Genomic DNA, 24,653 nt, shown 5'->3' on the forward strand with positions numbered 1-24,653 from the left:
ACATCAGTTCAAGTCTGAGTCCCACAGTGACAGTCAAGAAGCACAAGCTGATCAACCCAAACAGTGTTGCCAGACGTACGATAATTATCGTATTTGTACGATAATTTTTACCTCTGTATGATGTATGATCAATAATGAAAAAAATCCTGTAATGTACAATAATTTCAGAATTTTATGAAAATTTTAATGATGGTAGTTGCAGTCATAGGGCTTCTTTACTCATACACGAAATCAGCTCATTACAGACACTCTAAATGCGTTCGTGTGCACCTGAGGGTGTGTTAAGAATGCAGGAGGGTGCCCTGCTTTAAAGCCATCGAGCACTAGATGCAGTCCATGAAATGTGTCATTTCTCTACATAATGGTAAACTAAATGTCTGTTAATACTGACAATGTTGAGAACATGACAGGTTGCTGTTGCACTTATGGCCTTATGGTTAGAGAGTCAGACTTGTAACCAAAAAGCCACAGATTCGAGTCTCAGTACTGATAAGGATTGAAAGTGGGGGAGTAAATGTACACTCTCTTCAACCTTCAGTACCGTGACTGAATTGAGACCCTTGAGCAAGTCACCTGATCCCCAACTGCTAAATGGAAAAACAACTGCAAAATAAACAGCAAAAATGGCTGCCCACTGTTCTGGGTGTGTGTGCACTTGGATGGGTTAAATGCAGAGCACACATTTTAAGTATGGCTATACATCATCTCATTTTCACTTTCACTGCAGAGAAATAGTGTTAAAAATACACTTGAACAATTGATTCAACTGTTATAATTTCTTATAGGCCTTTTATCTACCTTTAAATGAGGGTGAGCCAAAGTAGCCAGTAGACAGACATTATGCAAATGTGTTACATGGAGAATTTTTTTTTTTTGCATTTTAGATGTTGCCATTTCTTTTTTAATTTGACACGTAGCATTTGGACAAAACAGATACACAACTATTTGTTACATTTAACAAATAATATCGAATGCCTCCTCATCTAAACAAAGGTTCTATGGACTCTTCCCCAAAAATGCAAGCATCACCTCAAAGGCAGAACAGGCCTCTGGTTCCCTAGTTCCCAAAGGCACACTATCTGATAACACTAGGTTCATAATGCCCAGGAATGTGGCTAAGCAACTCTAAACTCAAGTCTCTCAAAAACAGACACAAAATGCACATAAAAGGGGATTCTTCTCTAATTAATTCATAGAAAAACCTTTCTTTGAATGAACACATATACTTTAGGGCATTGTATGCGGTTACTGTTCTTGTATATTGTGTTTTGTGTATTCTATATGTTTTATACATGTTTATGGATGGATTACTAGTTAATATAACCTCATCTATATGATGTGTGGTATCAATGAGTTTGTATTTTCATGATCTAAATGAAAGTGTATATGTTGATGCCTATGCAACACTTTAGCTTTACAAGAATCTTAAAGATTCTTCTCTTGAACCCCCCAATCTAATTTTATATGCAAGACACCATACTAGGAACAAAGAGTGTAAAACTTCCCTCCAAAAGGTACCATTCCTGACTGGCTCACTCAAATCCTGAGAGTATGACAACGTCACCCTATATAGATCACTGATCACCAGATCAGGGTGTTTTTTTTTTAGATTTTGGAATTCCAGGAGAAGATGCTGAGCTAAGAGCCTTAAAAACCACGCTTAGCTTGTGCCAGGCTTCGGATTTGACTATTCATTCATCAAGATCCTCTGATTCGAACTGGTCTCTTCTTGTATAACACTTGAGGTTGTTCATTGTTTGCTCATGCTCATGTTTTTTTTTTTTTTTGCGTACTTGTACTTTTTTGTTTGCTTCAACCGGTTTATTTAATCGAACTGTCTGAAAGAACTACTGGTAGTTCTGAAAACCGATGCAACCGGTTCTTGACTCGTAAACGAGTTAATATTTAGTTCATTATCTGGCTCAGCTCGGTGTTCATCTTCAGTTCTCTCCTCACAGCAGTTCAGTCAGTGTACTGTGTGAGTAAATGCATTACTCCGGGATATTGGTTTGTTTTAACTGAGAGGGAGTGTCAGCCACATTAAAAAAGTTAACAGCTTAAGTCTTTTGTGGATTAATTTGGAGACGCGAACTGTTTAAAACGATTCAGTTCGATTTGGTGAACTGGTTCAAAAAGATCTGGTTACATTGAATGATTTGTTCACGAATCGGATATCGCAAACTGCTTTGTTTTGAACTCTCTCACAACAGTCACGGAAGAGAAGACAATGCTGAATAAGGTCGTAGTTTTTGCTATTTTTGGACCAAAATGTATTTTCAATGCTTCAAAATATCCTAACTGACCCTCTGATGTCACGTGGACTTACTTTGATGATGTTTTTTTTTTTTTTTTTTTTTTTCTGGACATGGACAGTATACCGTACACACAGTTTCAATGGAGGGACTGAGAGCTCTTGGACTAAATCTAAAATATCTTTAACTGTGTTCCAAAGATAAACGGAGGTCTTATGGGTTTGGAATGACATGAGGGTGAGTTATTAATTACATACATTACATTTTGATTATTGGGTGAACTAACCCTTTAAGTACAAGTAAAAGTACAGCTTTAAAAGAATACTCAAAAAAGTACAAGTACGCAAAAACAAAAAAAAAACTACTTACAGTAATGTGAATGGTTGTAATTAATTTGTGAAACAATTAATGCACAATTAAAGTACAGATACTCAGAAAGTGTTCTTAAGTACAATACTCAAGTAAATTGTACTTTGCTACTGTCCAGTGTCCACCTCTGTCCAGGACGACTTCATGTGGCCTAACCTATTCTATTTAAAGTCTGATAAAGTGATGAAGTTTTGATAAACATGACAATACTTTACTGTTATAAAATAACAGATTTGTAAGCATTACCAATAAAAAAAGCACTACACAGAGCATGTAGCAAAAATCTGCATGATTAGGGATTTCAGTTATGAGCAAACAATGAACAACCTCAAGTGTTATACAAGAAGAGACCAGTTTTTACATTGTACAGTCCTTACAGGTCAAAGCCATCTGATGTTATTGTAGGATTATCCTTGAACAGTCCATTTTAGTAAAGAAACCAACACCGCATTCCACAGTTCGGAGCATTTCCCCATCAAACCATTAGTGCATCATAAAACACAATCATGGTGCCAAGATGTAGCCTGGCCAGCCAGACTTACATCAAGATGTTTAGTCTGGAAACTCTCCATAGACGAGGCTTACTCCGAGGGGCGGGATAAACGGCTGTCTCTCAAAATCCCTCTGCACGCAATAGGATAGCGCAACGACCAATCAGAGCAACGAAGAAACTCCAAACACATCTTCCTTTTTTAAAAATTACTTAAGTGCCGTTCTTTGCTCTTTTCTTAAAGAGAAACTTAACTCCAAGTCCTCCAGAGTCGCGGCCAAAGCCGATTCAAAAGATCGTTGTTTGACAGCTGCAGCCGCCATTCTTTGTTTTCAAGTGGCAGCCATCGCAACTCTCTGTCGTCATATGTTAAGCCCGCCCCGCTTGCTCTATACACTACGTGATTGGCCTGACCCAATCTGGGTTTTTGCTGCTAGAAGGTGTATTGAGAGTTGCTAGACTGTACTCTAGGCTGCGAAATACATTTTGCTGCCGCTAGGGTGCATCTAGATTTCTAGGCTAGCCAAGATGGCTAAAGGAGATGTCACCCCCCTTTCCCTTTTTGTGTAGTGCTGTGCAAAAAATCGAATGCGATTTTCATGCACATCTCATCAGTAAAGATACTCCTGTAATTAGAAGTATATCTCCAGCACGTGCGTTCAGATCAGGGTTGCCAGGTTTTCACAACAAATCCTGCCGAGTTGCTTCTTAAAACTAGTCCAAAACTAGCCCAATCGCGTTTCCGGGAGGTTCCCCAATAAAAATTGCTTCCCGGGGTTAAAATATACATCTTTTGTAAGGGTTGCCCTGGTAAAATTCACATTTTGGGAGCTAAATATCACGTTATTGTTATTTGGGTTGCTTCAAACCGCGGACATGAAAAACAACCGCAGCCTTGGCAACACTGGTTCAGGTGGAGCTGCAGTTACTACACAGAGCCGTAGTCTACCGACAACTAACACAAAATCGTTTTCAAAATCGACAAAGAATCGCCTGCGATTTTAACATCGATTTTGTCTAGATTGTCAGTGAATTACAGCTCGGTGTAGTAAATGCCAACCAGTGTTGCCAAGTCTGTGGTTGTTTTTCATGTCCGCGGGTCAAAGCGATCTCAATACAAATAACGTGATATTTAGCCCCTAAAATGCAAATTTGACCAAGGCAACCCTGCTAAAAAACTTATATTTTACCCCAGGAAGCAATGTTTTATCGGGGAACCTTCTGGAAGCGCAATTGGGCTAATTTTGGACTAGCCTTATCAGGAAAGGAAGGATGCTAAGGCATTCCTTTGGACCCGGATTACCAAAAACCTTAAACCAGGGAACACCTCCTTTTTGCAGCTGTAAATTCCAGAGACTTTGTCTCCAAAACCAATATAATTGATGAAAAAATGGAAGGACAAAAAAAAAGTAATTTTAAAATATTTATATGGCAGTATACAGTATGTGGTAGTTTTGCCAATGGTATTGAAAATGATTGTACATCATGAAATAAAAAATTACCATAATTGCTTTTTTAGTGCACAGTACTAGTCTTGTGGTGAACAACTGAACCATGCAAGTCAATACACTGAAAAAAAAAAAGTCTGCTGTCGTTTCTGCTCTGGATTGGCGTTCTTGCTCTGAAATCAGTTTGTTGGCTTGGGAGAATTCTCTTGTTAAGTAATGATGCAAGGACTGCTGTTTCCGGGTCCAAGCCTCTACTCAGCCATTTATGAGCAATATTTAATTAATATTACATAGACTCTCGTCGGAGAGAGCCAGCACTGTGAATTTCATCCCCCACAAGCCATACATAACTATCACCAAAAACCCAACCCAACTTCCAGCTGAACTGAATTCGGTCTGTTTTTGGGCTGGAACGGTGTGTTACTGGGCTGAAACATGCTTGCACTCAGCAGCACTACTCTTTGTATTCATTATTTTCTCGCAGCCCATATTATTATTTTCACGAGACCATAATGATAATAACAAATTATCAATTAATAATTAATCATTATTTTACGAAAATCATTGTTATTTATGATCGTGGATGTTTGCTGAAGGCCAAGCGGAATCCTCTGTTCCCGCCTCACAGCGCGCGGGACTCCTCTCACTACGCAGCTTTACTGTCAGCAGTTTGACTTTATATCAGATTGAGGCGAATCCCAACTTGTTGATCATGAGCCCAATATTTATCAAGGCAGGAAAACATTAATTCTAACGTAAGGAAGACGTATTTAACTGAGCAAATGCTGTTAAATAGAGAGAGAGAGAGAGAGAGAGAGAGAGAGAGAGAGAGAGAGAGAAACTAGTCTAGGGCTATTCTTAAACTTGCAGCTCATTATTTTGAAGTACAAATCTAAACACCAGAAACGTTATGCATTTTATGAATAATGAAATGTTATGAAAAGTATGCATTTTATTTATTCACATGCTGTATGGTTGAAATGATATTTTAGAGTTTATACAGTCAAAAATGACCCCTAGGTTTTTAACATAAGAGTTACTTTTTAACTGCGAATTGTTTAAAAAAGCACTGTATTTGTTAATTTGGGTTTTGGAGCCAAACAGGATAACCTCCGCTTTATTTTCATTTAATTGGAGAAAGTTCTTGTCCATCCATTCTCTAATATCTTTTAAACAAGCTAATAGGGAAGAAACAGATTCATTTCCAAAATCTAGTGATAAATAGAGTTGAATATCATCTGCATAGATGTGATAGTTGATTTTATGATGCTCAAAAATCAAGCGCAATGGAAGCATGTAAAGAGAGAAAAGAATTGGACCCAGGATGGAGCCCTGAGGCACCCCACAATCTATTGGTACTGAGGAAGAAGAAAACTCTCCAATTTCAACAGATAAGCTCCTATTTAAAAGATAAGACTCAAACCACTGCAATGCATTGTCACGAATGCCGACCTCATAATTTAATCTCTGCAACAGAATCGAATGGTCCACAGTGTCGAAAGCTGCGCTTAAGTCTAACAAAACAAGGACTGCACAGTTCCCAGAGTCAACTGAAATCAAAATATCGTTAGTCACTCTAAGTAAGGCAGATTCAGTACTGTGTTTAGCTTTGAAAGCAGACTGAAAAGGATCTGAGATGTTATTTACAGTTAAGTACAGAGTCAATTGATTTAAAACGACTTTTTCTAAAACTTTTAATAAAAAGGGCAATTTTGAAATCGGCCTATAGTTATTGATTTCTAAAGAATCAAGGCTAGGTTTTTTTAACAAGGGGTGGATCACAGCATGTTTTAAACAAGATGGAACAGTGCTGCTATTCAAAGAGGCATTTATAATGGAAAGTACACTAGGTGAAACCACATCCAGTACCTCATTAAAAAGGACAGTGGGAATGGTGTCCAGAGAGCAAGTAGTTAATTTCATTTTAGAAATCAGAGCCGACAAATCGGAGTGTGATATAGTCTGAAAAGCAGACAGACTAGAGGAAGTCAGTAAATTATAACAACTTTTAGATGAAGATGGTAAAATCTGGGACCTAATGCCGGTTATCTTATCTATGAAGAAGCTACAAAACTTCTCACACAGATCAGCACTTGGAGCAAAACTGGATAAGATGGGAGGGTTTAACATAGAATTTAATGTGGAAAATAAAGACTTTGGACAATGAGAATTTTTTTCAATCAAATTTGAAAAATAATTTGCCCTTGATAATTTAACGGCTTCCTGATATTGAGACAGACTAGCTTGCGTAAGCTGATAGGAAATTTTCAGTTTATCCCGTTTCCATTTTCTTTCTGCCCTTCTACAATTTTTTCTTATAATTCTAATGTCTTCATTTAGCCAAGGTTGCTTATTTCGTTTTCTTTGTTTTACTTTTAGAGGAGCGACTTCATTCAACACCTCGGTACATGAAGCATTAAAATTTGCAACCAGATTCTCGACATCCATATCTTGAGCTGCCAAGTTTGTACGACCAGCCACCGAAGCTACAAACAAATCTTTTAAATTGGAAGCAGTAGCTGAGTTTAAGGAGCGTGCGAGAAAACTAGGTGGCTGGTATACAGAGCTGCAACAGATAGGGAAATCACAGTCAAACACAACAGGCCAATGATCAGACAGACCAGTGTCACTTATGTAAATGTCATTAATGAGGAAGCCAGAGGATAGCACAAGATCAAGTATATGACCTAACTTATGGGTTGGTCCAGATACTGATTGCTTAAGGTTAAAAGAGTCCATTAACTGTACAAACTCATTTACAAGTGGCTTAGCAACAGCAACTCCTCCACCCTTCTTTGACTTTCTAGGGCAGCTGGAAAAGCCACAATTTGTGTGAAGAAGTTCAGAGATAGGGCTCAAGTCATTTTCAGTCAGCCAAGTTTCAGTGATAAACAAAGTCCAATTTGTTTGATAAAAAAAATAATTTAGTAAAAATGTTTTGTTTACCACTGATCTAGCATTTATCAAAGCTGACTTTGTAAGCACTGTTTCTTTTGCTTTCACTTCCACAGGGAGCAAGGACAACTTTGATAGAGACCGTAGATAATTAATGTCTGTACCCCGTCTGGGTGTTACCAGATGCCGGGTCCGTCTGACAGTCGACCATATAGTAGGTATAGAACCCGGTGTAGTAATAGTTGTTGTCCTGGACGAACGAGCTCCTCGATGAACATAACGTGGGCGGCGGATTATCCCAGAGTCAACGCATGCTGAGTAAACATCAGGCAGCAGACGAAATTCAGAGCGATTGTTCATGAGCAGTAAATCCGAACTTGAATATTTAAAACCCATGATGGTGATGTGGGATCGATAAGCACTGAAAAAACTTTCACTCTTCCAGGTGACGATTTGTCATAGGGCAGATAACAACGCCCAACACACAACAGGCAAAAGCATAGTTCAGTCACTCATCAGATCAAACCTGATTTAAATACCAGGATTTTTTAATGCTCTGTTAGTCCGATGGAAATTGCAGTGATAGTTCTTTATGTAGATCTTCTCAGAGCAGAAACAAACAGTAAAGATAACTGTACCATGGGGTTTGATCCAGAGATTGTTGCGGGGTTTTAACTCAGCGTAGCTCCAGAAAACTTGCTGCCCTTTAATCCAGTGAGAAAGAAGGATCAGACAAAAGCTCTTTTGTAGATCTTCACACAGCAGAAAAACAGCAGTGGAAATGACAAAAATACCCCAATAATACAAATTTCTTGAGGCAAGATTTTGTTTCGTTTCGTTCAAGAGCATAACCGGAGAGCAGCGGCAGAAAAAAACGCACGGCGTGCACTCAACCGGAAGTTACAGTCAACTATGTTTATTATACATTGAATTATATATGTTTACATTTTATTCAAGCTGTACAACTTATGTAAGTAGTATTTTGCAGCAGTGGTATCTTGGTATAATGTATGAACAATGATTTGAAACAAATATGATGTTATTTAATGTAAAACTATGCAAATGGCACTCTGTGGCGGGGCAGGAATTTGAACAGCGTCCTGAGTCGCAGCTGGGCGCAGCGGACAGACGCGGAATGGCGCCGCCAGTGTGCATACACTCATAGAAAACAATGTGTTCGAATTTTAAAGATGTGGCGCGACATGGCGCTGCGCTTCTCGTCTGATGTGCGACCCCCTTAAGTGTGCAGTTTATTTGCTGTTTATTTGTTGTTGTGTTATTTAGGTTTCAAAGTAGAAGTTGTATGCCGTTTCTGCGAAATATAATTTTGTTAAAAAAAAAAAGTATAATAAAAATCATGATAGGTATCGCATCATGAGTTGAGTAATCATAACCTACAAATACTTCATAAACATCAGAATGTATAGTTAAACATGTATGTTAATAAATAAAATATATTGTGCTATATATACTTAAAGAATTGTGTTAAAAATAACTATTATTAAGTTGAATAATCATAAAATTTAAGTTTTACTAACATGTTTTTTCACATTGTTTTAAATTTGATTCAATGGACCCTGGTTAAAAAAAACTAAAATATTATTTTTTGATGAAACAATACTTAATGATGCCAGGAAATCAATATTTTAGCTAGAGATGTTCCGATACCCTTTTTCTTTTCCCGATACTGATTCCAATACCTGGGCTCAGGATATCGGCCGATACCGAGTACTGATTCGATACCTGGGTGTGTATCTGTATATACAGCTGTATACACTACTAACCCTGTGTAAATTGCTAGAATTATTTTATGGTGTGCTTCAGACTTATCCCTTAATAAAACTTGAACAAATACATGGTGAACTACAGTATTTATTACAGTATTTTTATTATATGACATGAATTTGACAGTAATATTATTTATTTTCTTAAGTGAAAAAGAACTCCAAATTAGAGGTCGATATTTATCATTTTTTAATATATTGGCATCGGCCGATATCCGTGTTTAGTAGCGCCGATTTAAAGTCAGGCACGTCGGCGGGCAGCCCCGTGTTATTGCTGAGGTGGAAAGTGATGCTGCCGCATGTGAAGCACCCCAAGCTAAAACCTTTGGAAGATTCAACAACAGTCCTGGGAGATAAAGGTAGTCAGAGAATTTCACTCTGTAAATGGGGTGGAGAAGTTGGCAGCTCTTACAAACACTGCAGCGTGATTGAGGGCTACGTTACTCTGCCCCACTTACAGACAGCAGCGTGCTCGGAGAGACAGCTGTCCTGGAGCTGCCCAGAACGGTGAATGACATTTGTTCGGAAGCATGGTTTGATGCAGACAATAACCAGTTTTCCATCCAACTCATTTGTATTTAGGGATGTCAATATTCGATCATTTCCATGATCGATCGTCGTTTAAATTAAGGATCAATTAATAACCTTAATGCTGCAAAATGTGTCTGCAGCGGTATTATTATTATGTGCAAAAGCCACTTGGAAAAAAATCTTTCTCATCCAAATTAAAGGGGTTTAGTCTGAATAAAATGCTAGTAGCAGGACTGTAAAATGAATAGATGTGATTATGATCATTTGATAAAATAAAGAGAGCGCGCCATACTTTGGAGATCATTTTAGTTTGTTGACTGTTTACCGTCAAGGAGACCGCTGAATGCGCCTCTTTAAATGGTTTCGTGGTGCTCGTTGTTGTATTTTAAAACGCCACTGCAATGTTTTCAAATGACACTATAGTAGTGGTGCAACGGATCATCATTGATCCTTGATCCGTTCGGATCAATATCTTCGGTTCGGCACATGTGTGACACGTGGATTGATTTATGAAAAAAAAAAAAGTTGCGCACATTCAGTCCACACTCAGTGGTCATGGCGAGCGGAGGAACGGAGGAGCTTGAACGCCCCGCGCATTCTGGCTTCCCTGTCAGATATAATGAAGGAAAGAGGTGTAAAACCTAGGGGTGTGCACGGATAGTCGAACCTTCAAATATTCGTTCTGCTCTAATTATTCGATAAATAAAAATTATATGCAAATTTCGCAAAAAAAAAACAAACAAAAAAAACAAGTTCACAATAAAACCTAATTTGGTCACTTTCTGTGATTCTCCATGGCATATTTGAAGATGTATGCAAGCAAAAAATAATTGATGAATGAATAAGGGGCCGTTCACATACTGCGCCTAAAAACGCGTGGAAAACGCTAGGCGCGCCGCTTTCTCCTTCTTTCCAAAGTGCTCGGGCAGAAGCGCTGCTGAGGCGTCTGCCATTGCTTAGAAACAATGACGCGCTCTCTCCATGAAGATGCGGAAAATTCAGCAAAGGATAAATGGATTTGCAGCACAAAAACTTGCTTTCACTAGCTCTGCTACTAAATTTATTTCAAAATGGCAATCCATATACAGCTATGATCAGCTGTTCCTTCATCTTGGCTGAGCTTTCAACGTTGTTACGGGAAAGGATGAAGCTGAATGTTTAGTTCTTGTCACATGACCTGCGGTGCGCTTGCGGCGTTCTGAAAAGTTTAGATGTTTTTAACTCGATGCGGAGCGGACGAGTCTGGAAAAAACGTGCGCGCCGCACCGCGTCGCTTCAATTATGAGCGCGCATATTGCGCGCCTACATTGGAAATAACGAACTTGAGCGCGCAAAGGACGCGATATGTGAACAGCCACTAAGAACTGCGGTCTTCTACAGTACTTCAAATATGCCGTGGAGAATCACAGAAAGTGACCGAATTCAAGAACATTGTTGCGGCATCTCTCAAGCAATGAATAAACACCGCTAACTTGGAGAATGCAACTCCTCTTCTCGCGTCCGCCCTAGACCCTCCCCAGATAGCAAGCAGACGTTGATTCAATGTCGATTTTTGGTTGTAAAGGTCATTATCGGTCGTCGATCAAATTTCGATGTTGAATCAACATTCACTATTTGGTCGGAACATCAGAACGTTATTTAGTGGAAAATAAAGCATCGATTCAACGTCGAAATCACGTTGACTCATCAACCGACACAGCCGACGCATCTGATCGAAATCATAACATCGGATCTACGTTGAAACTTGATCAGAGGAATCGGAGATCTGCGCGTGCACTCTCAGAGAAAGAGAGTCACTAAATGTATTTTTCTTCATTATTTTATATAGCCTCGTGGGTTGTCCGTCTGCCACTGAATATTATAGGCTAAGTTACTTAAAGTCTGAAGTGGATATTTTTTTTCTTTTTTTAAGGAAACAAGCGGTGAGAAAACAAATAGAGAGTGCAAGTGTTAGAGGGTCAAGTCAACTGTTAGGTCTCATAGTATACACACACACACAAGCAGATTTTGTAATAGGCTAATCGGGGGTTGAGTGTTTCTGTAAATTTTGCGTGTTTTAATGAGCACGCGCTGAACATTGGAGTAGCGATCATTCAGATTCAAACGCTGGAGCAGAGGCAGTTGCCATGGAAACGGGGCGATCGACAACACTGTCAAGCTGCACGCTCCATGTCTCGCTGCTTTTTTCACTGCTTTCGGTAAGTTTAGTAAATTAAAATTGCACAAATATCATATGCCACTGTTCCTGACATCTCTCTTGCATGTATTCAGTGTCGCCGCTCCCTACACGCAGAGTACGCAGTCTGCGTAGGGCACCAACTCCCAGAGGGGGCACCATCCCAGTTGCTCAAAATAAAAAAAAATAAAAAAAACCTTCCGCCATTCTCCCATCCGCGCTCGCGACCACTTGCACCTCATGTTTTTGGCTGAATGTTCATAATTGATGGATGAACATCTATGTCCGGGTAAAGGACATCAGCAATCCGGCGCAGAGAAAAGAAAACTAAAGAAAGTAAAACAATAAAAAAAATAAAAAAAAGTTGGCTTGACGTTAGATGTTCCAGAGTCTCAAATTTAGGGGCCGTCTCTAAAGTTACATGCGATATTGGTATACACTTTTCTAACGTCAGTAGCATTTGAGGAGAATGACTTACATTAATAAAAACAACTGTAATTGTTCATCTAGGTGACAGCTATAATGCACAATTGAATTGAATGTTGGATATTTATTAAAATAAACTGTAAATCATATGTAAATTATGCTACTTTTTCACATGGGCTCAAACGCAAATTTGAAACTCAATAGCATTTGAGGAGAAAGACTTGCAGTCATAAAACAATTGTAATGTGTTAATTTATGTGTCAGCTACAATGCACACCTTATACATTTTTTATATATATTTAAAAAAATTATAAAACATTTAGGTAAAAAATAGGCCCATTTATCACTTTCAGGCACATTCCTGTGAACGTTTTTTTTTTTTTTACGAAAATTACCCATGGTTTTAACAATAACACCGCAAATCATCATTCTTGTTGCCATGGTGACTGCAAATTAACCATGGTTTTGTTACTTCAAATAATAATTTACAAAGTATTAATATACTGTACTAATATTTTTTTGATGTTGTTATTGCTATTAAAAAAGAGCTAAGCCATCAATAGCCTTTAAAATGACTTAAAATGCATTATATAAAAAAAAACAATGAGGCAATAATGATTGGTTAATAATAAAACTGTTTAAATACATAATGTAGGCAAATACAAAATAAACAATTTATGTACGTTATTACAAATGCCTGCAAAGGAAGCCAGATGCCATGTAATTGCTGCTGTTACACTTACAGGAGAATCAAATCCTTGTTTAGACTACTGACCAAACATTTAATTCATATTGACTTAATATTTCATTTTTGGCCACCTTTTTGCTATAGATGACACAGCCTTTATAATTTCTTCAACAAAAACGTGCATATCACAACCCTTACAAAAATAAACCATGGTTTTATCATAGTAAAACTGCTTAATTTCCTTTTGCATGATTTCTTAATGCTTGAGACTATAAAATAAGAGTCATAATAAAGTTATAGTCATAGGTAAATGTCGAGAGCTACAATTGTAATTTGAAAATAAAAAAAATTTATTCATTTAGTTTTTTATTTGATTAAAGTTATTTTTTCACCCCTATAGTAGAAGGTTTTTTTTTATGATCATATTTGAGCAAGGGGGGCACAACAATACAATCCTGCTTAGGGCACCCATTTGGCCAGCAGCGGCCCTGCATGTATTTGACCCGCATCTGTTGAATTTGCTTCATAGAAATGGTTTAGTGTTTTCGAACAAGTCCGTGAGCATCTTAACCGTTATCAGAGGAGGTAATGTGTGCTAACTCCATAGACTGAGCATTTCATGAAGAGTTTGGGATTTTAATAACACATTTATGTGTAGATGAGAGGCATTTACAGTTCTGTAAAAGATTTGCTGGTAATTTTTCAATAGATGATTGAAAATAGGCTTTTTTTATTTAACCTAAATATACACTAACGTTACCGTTAATCAGTGACGTCATTACATCAGCGTCACAGTTCAAACGCATTTTGATCTCGTCCAATGGTAAACAAATTGATAAAAACTGTTAACTGGATATTTATTAAATACATATTCTTTCTCTTTTCTACATTTCTAGTAGCTTGGTTTCTTGTGATAAAACTGTCATTGTATACTGAATATTGTTGGCTCCGTGACAGATTGCTTGTTATATTTCTAGATTCTTCTAGTGCTTAATGGCCTTCTGCATCCCATGATGAGCAAACCTCCTGTCCAACAACATCTCCAAGGCACACTGAACCATATGACTAGCAGGTTTACCCCAAACATACACTAATGCTATCCTTACCAATTTCTGAAATAATTTTACAATTTAAAATAGCAGTTTTCGGTGAAATGTAATTCATTTCTGTGATGTGCATCAATGTGTCCCTGCTGAATAAAAATATGATTAAAAAAAAAAAATGTAGTGTACATTACCATTTAGAAGTTTGGGGTCTATATAACAATCAAGCTTTAAAATTAAATAAATAAACTCAAAATATAAATCAGAGCTGTTTTTTTAGCATTCATATTTATCAGGTGTTTCTTTGGCAAAAAGTAGCATATTATAGTGATTTCTGGAGGATCATATGCCTTAAAGACTGAAGTAATGATGCTGAAAAATCAGCTTTGATCTAAGCAATCAACTGACCCTTCGCAAAAAAACGGCCCTCCTTAAATATTGTAGCTTTGTCTGACAAGCGATGCTGCTCTCACAGTACACACCTTGTTCTCACACAGCGAAAAATACATCGTGGACCAAAGAGGAAACTGACAACACACAGACAGAAGAAAACAGAGAAGGTCACTTCTGGTATGAAACAAGTTTTCAGCTTTCAAATTTGGCCCCTTTTTTTTGTCAAAGAAATTCAAACAATAAATAGTGTTTTGTGCTGTTTTAATGTGTTACAGGTCACTGTAGTGTCTCAGTTCAAGCAGGACACATGAACCGATTGATTCATATTTAATTGAAGCACAAGATAAAAACATTTTTCAAGTTTAATTCTACGGAAGTTAATCTACTCTCCTGTCTACTGTATTTTCTGCACCATAAGGCGCACCGGATTATAAGGCGCAGTCTCAAAACAGTGAGTTTAGTTGAACTTTATTCTACTATTTAACAATACACTCACATTATTTTTTTATCAATCTTCTCCCACAGATCCATCAATGTCCTCATCTTCTGTGTCTGAATTGAACAACTGGATTATCAGATGCACGCCCAATTTTTGAGAACATTTAAGGCTCTTAGATGCGCCCTATAGTGCGGAAAATATGGTAATTTGCTTGTCAGGCAAGATGGCAGTATTGGCGTTATGATAGGTCAGATCACCTGTCAATCAAGCTCACTGTGAACGTTCAATGACATTTTAACATGTATTCACAAAGAAAACATCTCATAATGTTTCACTTCTGTTAAATGTGATGAAATAAATCATCTTTTGTGTGAAATATGAACAGCTATGCTAATCTTTCTCCTTTTGTTTTCCTGTTTCTCCAGCCTCGTGTGTGGAGACTTCAGAAGATGCCAGACCTCACAAAGATTTCAGATGATGGAAACTAGATGAACATGCAAAGCTGCTAAATAATCCTTATATTGTAATCATTGCCCTAAAAGGTAAGTTTGCAGGCTGATTTAAGGTTTGCTCCTACATTTTCTGCTTGTACTCCTATGTATATAAGATACAAATGTAAATGACTGTAAATGAACATAAAAAGCTGTTGCATGCCTTTCTCATAAGCACTCGCCTGTTAGCAATGCTAATTTTATTTAACAATGTTACTACTGGGATCATTAAAATTAGTAATTATGACGAGTGGAATGGGGCCGAGAGCCTTGGGAACGGAGCGAGGCCGGTGGAGTGATTGTAAATGAGCGACACTCACTGGTCTCGAGTCCCACGAAGGAGATTGGAGGGATACAAAAGAGGAGCGACGACAGTGAAGGACAAGAGAGGACCAGGCCTGGACTTTATTTTGTGTTTGTGCGCAACAGTCGTCTGCGAGGGGCTGGTGCGATGTTTTGTCTTTATTTTATTATTAAAACTTTGTTTGATTGTCCGCTGGTTCCCGCTTTCCCCTTTCTGAGATTGTGAAGTTTGTATGCCGTTACAGTAATATTGTGACTTTATTAAACGATCCTCTATGAAAATACAGTTTCACTGTGTTATCAATGTACTTTCAGGGAGGAACTTGTCAGTAAATCTACTTCACAGCACATCAGTGAAAGCAGTTGACAGTTACAGACGGGTGTGTTGGATCAGGGTCAGATCTGAATTCTGATGGTTGGTAGATCTCCAGGAACAGGATTGTACAGACCTGTTATATTGGTAATGTATGATGGATTTGGTTTTTATTGCAGGTTTCCTGTGATGACCGTTGAAGAGATCAGCACATCAGATGTTGGCCTGGACAGCTGTACCTACAGTAAACCACACTGACTTCTTTGCATGGATAGCTGACTACTACTATTATGTTCTGTGAAGGTATTATTATAGCAAACCTGAGCACCTGTGACAGTGGAAATGTTGTAATGAATAGTCACACATGCATATTTGTACAAGTCACAGATAAATTTTTTTAGTACTAACAATATATGTTTTTTTTTATTATTATTCTCTCCAGCAAACACAACACAACCGTTACACCATTTCATATTCTGAGGTGCTACAAATAAGAGAACAACAGTATACAAGTGCTCAGTTTAGCCCCTTTCACACTGAGATTCTAGATAATACACGCGTAATGTGTCCCGGCAATTGTTCCTGGATCGTTAGATTTTGGTTCATTCACACTGCCAGTGATTTTCAGGAAACCGTGTGTGCGTTCACACACAACCCATAAAGATCCCGTAAAGACACGTGACATTACGATGTGATGTGTTTTGTTTCACTTAAGCTGGCGTCAGCTTCAGAACAGATAGTGAGGAACTAACTTATCTCTGCTTCATTACAGTTTGCACATATTTCATCACAAACATTGATCTTTTTTGGGTCTTTTTTTTTGGGACCACCGTGCATTGTGAAAGTGGCTTTAGTCTAGCACACTACACAGAAGTTATTTATTTACTATTATTATTATTTTATTTTTTTTACACATTAGAGCAAATTGAATGGAAATGAACTGAATAGAAACGGTAAGTGCTTTTGGAAAATGGCTGAAGACTCAGCTGCTCAAATTAATAAAGGCAGGTCATTCTACCATGATCTTATCTACAAATACTACTATTCTCATAAAGTCTGTAAATATGTCCAGTTCTAATCACATTTCAGGAAAAAATGATTCAATAATATGAGCAGAATGAAAGGCAGCCCTGCATAAATCTGGTATAACTGAGCCTGTGAATTTTTTTAATTTGTAGAATAGGTTTTATGCACCTGTAGTGAAGATTTTGAGAAGGTTTTGTTGTGTTTGTGAGAGAGAAAGAAACAAATACAAGCTTGCAACTCCAAAAACATTTTCTTAATGATTGAAATATTCTCTACAAATACAAATTTCAATGTCACAAGTGCTAATTTTTTTTATAATAATGTACAAAGTGTCTTGATTGTACAGTAGATGTACTGTATGCAAATATAACGAAGGGACATTAGCAACTGAGTATTCAGGGGGTGCAAACTTGTCACCTTTAAGTAAAAATGTACATGTACAAAACATTTGCATGTTTTGTGTAGATCCAAAGAGTTTTTAAAAGTGAATTAAATAGCACATAGTAAATAACACAAGGCATTTTTTGTTTACATTTTATATACGTAATAAAAAGAAAAGAAATACATGTTTTACATCAAATGTTGCCATTTTATATGAAAATATACAAAAGATTTTAAGGCACATGATAAAAAAAATTACCCCAAAACTTTAGATACATTTAATCATGGAGTCATAGGACATTAATTTTATTGTCTATTTGTGGCCTACATGATCAAACCTACTATGTACCTCTGTCTTCTTTATAAATCATCATCTCACTCGTATGTCTTTTATTTTGTGGAACACAAAAGCAAAGAGTGACAGCCTCAGTCACCATTATTTTATATATATATATATATATATATATATATATATATATATATATATATATATATATATATATATATATATATATATATATATATATATATATATATATATATATAGAAAAGCATTGATAGTGAACATTGACTAAAGCTGTCAGTTTTTTAAGGTTCTGCCTTGAAAATAAGTCAAACACATCAACGTAGAATCGACGTTTCTCGTGGCGTCGAAACGACGTTGATCTCCGACGTCGATCCCATATCGTTTTGCTCATCGGGTTAATGTTGATCCAACGTCAGGCACGCCATTCAGAACTAACGGAAAGAGGTTAGAGTGTAAAACCGCGACAGTGCGTAGCCTATAGAGCCATGTTATGACATCCCGTCGCGCACCCACTTCAGCGAAAAGATTGTGCCTGATCTTTATGAAAAGGGGAAGAAAAAAGTTGTGGATGTACTATCCCGAGCATCCTCTGTTGCGCTCACGACAGAAGGGTGGACGTCCAGTGGGACGGAGAGCTCTGTGACGATAACTGCTCACTTCATCAGCAGACTGCACTGTTAGAAAAAGAGGTACAATACAGGTCCATTTTTGTTCCCTAAGGTACAAACTTTGCATTTGTACCCTTAAAAGTACAAAAATGTATCTTTAAGGTACAATTGTGCACCTTTAAGGTACAGTTATGCACCTTCCATTGTACATTGTGGGCTTTTCGAGGTGTAAGGTACATAATTGTCCCTTACATATTTGTACCTTAATGTTTAAATGTAAAATGGCAGTGAATTAGTGGATGTTGAAAATGTCATCTCTCAATATAGAAACAAGTTAACCTTTACTATCAAAGTTTTGAAATATGGGCAAAATAAATCAGAATGTTTTTTTGTGAAGTGTCCCTTTGAATAATTTTTAATCATGTTAATGAGGATTATGTAATCATTTATATTCACAAACAGTATTGAAGAATTTGATTTTCAAACCCTTTACCCTATTTATATTAGAATAAAACAGACAAATAATTGTTAACGCTTTAAGTTGTGTTCTATTGAAAGGATCTAGCTACAGGCTAACCAGACCTCGACTCGGCGGAAGCATAAATATTGCAGCGCGGAAGCATACATGAGTGAATCGACAGTGATCCAACTGTCAGTCTCTGTCAGTGTCGATCAAAGGCGGGAGGATGGCGCTTCGACATTTATCCACGGAGGATTTAATCACGGAGTTATTTCATTTTGGGATAGAGGTCACTGAAGAGGAGAGAAGTAAATTCAAAGGTAAAGTATTTGAATTTTTAATCAGTGTTTGTGGTGTTAATTCAAAGTTGGAAGTTAACTTTTACTGTTAATGTCTAGCCAAGTTCATACTCTGTCAACATTAGCTAGCTAGACTCACATTGACGATTGCCATTATTAACGTTAACTAGTTAACGTTAGTTAAAACATTAGCAGTATTATGTCCCATATTGCCATTCCACATACTATTATTATAAGTAGCAGTACTATCTTAGCTACAGTTCACCATCGAGCTAACGTTAACTTTTCGGCGGCAAAAACGCTTCTCATCCAACTGTGACGCAGTAGTTTTATAGCTAGCTAAGCTAACGTTATAAAACTACTGCGTCAGAGTTGGATGAGAAGCGTTTTTGCCGCCGAAAAGTTAACGTGAAATATTAATAAAATATTAAATTATTTCAGAACAAAAGACTTATGGGCTGCAAAAACGTTTTTTTTTTTTTTTTTTCATCATTATAGCTAAGCTATAAAACTACTGCATCAGAGTTGGATGAGAAGCATTTTTGCCGCCGAAAAGTTAAAGTTAATGTGAAATATTAATGAAATATTAAAATATTTCAGAACAAAAGACTAATGGGCGGCAAATTTTTATTTTTATTTTTTATCGTTATAGCTAAGCTATAAAACTACTGCGTCAGAGTTGAATGAGAAGCGTTTTTGCCGCCGAAAGGTCTTTTGTCCTGACTTATGTGAGCTAAGTTAGCTGGACTGCGTCAGAGGAGAACGATGAAAAAAAAAAATCCTTTTTGGCCGCCCAACAGTCTTTTGTTCTGAAATATTTTAATGCTAAAGCAAAGCAATTTGGGCGGAATGTGACTGTCGATATCCTGTGAGGGTTTGAAAGTATGATTTAGTCTTTATTTTGTCGTCAAACTGTCTTAGAACATCTTCGTAAAACCATGTAAGACTAACGTTAACGTTAAATTACAACATCAGGTTAACTGACAGAACCGACCAATGGTTGCTAACCTCCCTGAGTAACGTTAACATTACTAACATTATCTAGCTGCTGTTATACAAATAAACCGATTACTATCATTAATGGTTTTAACTTCTTTCAATACTTTCCCCGCTGTCCTGAAAAAAAAAATAAGATAGACCTATCGTTATTATATTAATATTCAGGGCTGTGTGTGAGAGAGAGAGTGAGAGAGACACATTTCTAGCGTCTCTGAGGTAGCTATGCCTAAATACTTTCAATGTGTTTTTATATGGATATTAGGGCTTCTCAAAGTCCGGACCAAATGGCAAACCCATAAGTTACCTGTGGATAAGTTATGAGAAAAATACCCACTGAACCAAACTGGATCAAAACTATTTTTTTCCCCATTGACTTACACTAACGTTAAAGTCTGACATAATGTGCCTTTTTAAATTGTTGATAATGGTGGTTAACATTGCTGTTTTTCTTTTCTCTATTGTCTAGACAATGAAGTTGACGGAGAAGCAGTGGACTATGGATTGACTGAGAGGATGGTTTCATGCCTCTTTGAAGGATCGTTTAAGAAGCAAGCCAAATTCAACCGATTTGTTCAGCAGTGGAAAGAAACCGTGACACTAACCCTCGAGCCTGTCCCGGTACATTCAGAGAAGGCTACAGCGGAATCAAGGTACCGGTAACAGTAATGTTATGTCATTGTTGTAACGTCAGGCCTAAGTAGAACCATGGAAAATAACTCTATAATCTCATAGCAATATAATATAGCTTTAAGGTTACCACTGAAGAAGCTTTTTATCTGGATCTGAATTCACCTGGCTCTGGTAGTTTATGTAGTGTAACATTATGCATTAGTGTGTACACATTAATGCATAATGTTACACTATCTGTGTAGTCTGAATGCAGGGGTAGAAAGTAACTAAGTACATTTACTCCAGTACTGTACTTCAGACCAAATGTTGAGGTACTTGTACTTTACTTGAGTCTTTTCTTTTCATGCCACTTTCTACTTATACTCCGCTACATTCATCTGTTACAGCTTTAGTTATTAGTTACTTTAGTTACTCCGCTACATTCATCTGTTACGGCTTTAGTTACTAGTTATTTTAGTTACTCCACTACATTCGTCTGTTCCAGCTTCAATTACTAGTTACTTTAGTTACTCCGCTACATCCATCTGTTACAGCTTTAGTTACTAGTTACTTTAGTTACTAGTTAAATGTAGTTTATAAAATCTGATGTTTGATTCTAAAGTAAACTAGCCGACAATATAACGGCTACAAGTCCAACTGAGATGATGAGATCATTAAACACAACACAACTGGTTGGATCCTTTACTCTTTCTACAATGGTTTAATACTTTAACTATCTAATTTAATACTATTTACTATACTACTATTTTACTTCTATAATACTATTTTACTATACTTTAACATTTTCCTGATGATACTTGTACACTTTTACTGAAGTAACATCTACTCTGCTGGACTTTAACTTGTATTGTTACAGTGTGTTTAATTTGCCAACGTTTTAAGACTATTGTTTTATTTTATCATAGTCATCCCATCCCATCATCAGCCTTCCCAGCAGTTTTCATCATTCCAAAATTTCCCAGAGATGTTCAGACAAAGTTGGACCAAAAACCGCCATGCAAAATTGAGAGATCCGATCACAACAAAATCATAAGAACATTGTATGAAACCATTGCCCTGATCAAAATGTAAGTTTTGCAACCCAACTGGATCACGGCATTTGAGTTATTAATACTATGTCTGATGTTACATTCCTCACCTTCTTTTGCATCGCTGTTACAGGTTTCCGACCAATGATGACTATGTGAAAGTGTGTAAGGCCCTGATTTTGAAATACCCTTTCTTAAAGGACAAAGAAGGCAATGGTTATGTAAGTTGATAGATTATTAATTGCCAACCTTTATTTATTATACCTAGAGTACTAATCCAGTCAAGATATTAACTATGTTCTCTGCATTTTGATGCACACATTGTTTTCCACCATGTATTTTCATGCTTGTGCATTCAGTTTTCTGCAAGTGGTTTGTATGCTTATTTAATTGTTCTATTTTATATTCTTTTAAATAGCATACCTGGCACATGTCTCTCAAACGTAAGTTCAAATATGAGCGGGTGCCACTGGTAGATGATGAAGAGGTGAGAAGAATGAAACAGAAATTTGGTCATCACACAAAGCCTTTACAACAGGAAGAAAACACAAGCAAACGAGCCAAGGCATCAAAGGTCAGAGCATCTTCTTTGGTTTGCTGTATATCTATGTGTGCATGTTTTACACACAAGCAGTGTGGCCCAATGGTTAGCCCCTTAACCCAGCGTGGAAGAGAATAGTGCCCCCTGTAAAGTGCTTTAAAGGAGAACTCCGATCAATTTTAACATTGAGCTCATTTTTTTGTAAATTTGGAGTGCTGTCAATACAGAGAACAACGACAAAAATCGGTGTTGCCTACACCGAGTTATTCTATTTTTAAAATTTGCACCCTGTTGACTTCAATGGGGCAAGTTTTAAACCTGCTTTTAGCCTCTTAACATCCTTGATGTGTCATTACAAGTGCACAGAAAATGTGAGTGATTCCTTCTGAGGGAACACGAGTGAATCTGACTGCAGAAGATGTGAAAGATATGTATATGTGTAGGCAACACCGATTTTTGTCGTTGTTCTCTGTATTGACAGCACTCCAAATGTACAAAAAAATGAAGCAGCGCGCGCTGAAACAAACTAGGTACCCGGCTGGTTTGCTGCTAAACCTGTTTGTTTAACTAGGGTGCATGTTAACTGAAAGAACGAGCAGAGAGAGAGAGAGGCCCGGTCGCGCGCGCACTCTCTCCACTCTTGCTCTCTCTCATCCTCGCTATATTAATCAAAATCTATTGACACGATAGTAAAAGGTCGGAAGACCGAAGTTTCACTTGTCGCATTCGGAGATTTATTTCTTGAATTACCGCTGGGTGTGATTTGTGCTAAGATAGAGATATATATATATATGAACAGTTGTGTTTTTATTATTTTTTTTTATTTTTTTAAATGAATGTTTGTGGTAGATTTAAGGTAACTACTTTATGATCTCTTGCAGGATCAGCCACCTTTTTGTGCTTACTTCATCTACAACGTGGTATATCCATCTCGCCTGAAGAACACCCTGATTTTCATTCAGCGATATGTTCTAAAAATGTCTGAGGTTGATGATAAGCCTCTACCTGTTAGTGTGACTAGGGTAATCAACATTTTAGCTTGATCAACAACCGCAATGCCTACACCATTCAGCTGTCCTAAATGCTCTCGAAGAGCCTTTACATTGATGAAGTTAATCCAGCACATCGGACTTGTTCATGCACATGAGCCACATTTTACCATAACGTGTGGCCTTAACAACTGTCAATCAACATTTTCTAAATATGAGCCCTTCCGACGACATATTTACAGGAAGCATAATATTTGATAATAAATGTATTTTTTTCTGCACTATATTGCTGTTTTTATTAGTGATGTTCATGAAATTGAAAGAAGGAAAATATAAATGGTTCCATTGTATTTATTCCCTTGCCATGCATCTATTCTCTGATATCGTTGTTCATTTTGTTTTTGGAGTGGCAGTAAGTTGACAGTTGGTCAGTGAAATGCTTCTTAAAAAATGTATTTAATTTTTTTTTTATGTTTTTTATATCAGACATGACATCCTAAACATTGTGGCATTTTATTTTGGGATGTTACATTGTATGGTTGTGAGATGAATTATTATTGAATCTGTGAATTAAACTGTTTTCCATTTAAGGACTAAAATAAATGTCTAAAATTCAGTTAGTTGTTGTTTGCCTTTATTTTCTTTCACTCCTTAAGGAATAAAAAGGAACTTTTTTGCCACCTAAAGGTACAAAATGGCTTTGTCACTGGGGTGGTACCTTAATGGGACAAAATTGTACCTTTTTCCAGAGGTACTTTATTGTACCTTTGTCTAAGGTACATTATTGATCCTCAAAGGTACAGTATTGGCCCTTAGAAGGTACAAACAAGTAAGGTACAAATTTGCTCCTCTGACTCAAGGTACAATAATGTACCTTTGAGGGTACCACCCCAGTGACAAGCTTTTGATCCTTAAAGGTACCGTTTTGTACTTTTTTTTCTGAGAGTGTGGGAGATGAGAAGTCCGGCTATTATGTTAAAAAGAAGATATTATATTATTAATTATATTATTATATTAATTATATTAATTATTTCACATATTTTAATTTAATAATTAAATGTTAATAAAAAAGAAAACGTATGTGTCTTGGCCTTTTTTTTCCCGCTGATCCGAAAAATGATCCGATCCATACGAGGACGAGCGAGCGTGGGTTTGACTAGATGTATTTGGAGGTTATTGCTCACCTCTCGTTCTGCACATATCCAAATGTTTCCATATTCGCAATGTATCTGAATGTTAAACTATAATATATATATTTTTTTTTTTACTTGAAACTAGACGGAAAAGATAATCCTCTTCACATGAGCAAAAATGTCCTTGGCATAAAAGCAGAGTGGACCGGTA

General features: G+C 37.1%; 2 protein-coding genes and 1 long non-coding RNA gene across 6 annotated transcripts in view; 2 read left to right on the forward strand and 1 right to left on the reverse strand.

Moving 5' to 3' along the window:
* The window catches only part of LOC132160252 (uncharacterized), an 849,275-nt gene that overhangs the window by 595,790 nt on the left and 228,832 nt on the right, over positions 1-24,653 (reverse strand). The gene's annotated exons all lie outside the window — the stretch shown is intronic.
* Positions 15,152-16,456, forward strand: LOC132159077 (uncharacterized). Its single transcript, XR_009437769.1, has 3 exons — positions 15,152-15,476; positions 16,044-16,143; positions 16,221-16,456. It is a non-coding gene; the product is annotated as an uncharacterized LOC132159077 (long non-coding RNA).
* On the forward strand, positions 18,960-22,458 carry LOC132159259 (sterile alpha motif domain-containing protein 3-like). The gene is made up of 5 exons (XM_059568795.1): positions 18,960-19,143; positions 20,588-20,771; positions 21,657-21,818; positions 21,913-22,000; positions 22,198-22,458. Exons 1-5 carry the CDS (start codon positions 19,050-19,052, stop codon positions 22,456-22,458), a joined length of 789 nt encoding a protein of 262 aa, XP_059424778.1. The 5' UTR covers positions 18,960-19,049.

This window comes from Carassius carassius, chromosome 16 (assembly GCF_963082965.1).
Source record: "Carassius carassius chromosome 16, fCarCar2.1, whole genome shotgun sequence".
Taxonomy (NCBI): domain Eukaryota; kingdom Metazoa; phylum Chordata; class Actinopteri; order Cypriniformes; family Cyprinidae; genus Carassius; species Carassius carassius.

Coding starts and splice junctions, on each gene's coding strand:
- LOC132159259 (XM_059568795.1), top strand. CDS start 19,050: ATGGCGCTTCGACATTTATCCACGGAGGATTTAATCACGGAGTTATTT. Junction 19,144..20,587: donor GGAGAGAAGTAAATTCAAAG/GTAAAGTATTTG, acceptor TCTATTGTCTAG/ACAATGAAGTTGACGGAGAA. Junction 20,772..21,656: donor AAGGCTACAGCGGAATCAAG/GTACCGGTAACA, acceptor ATTTTATCATAG/TCATCCCATCCCATCATCAG.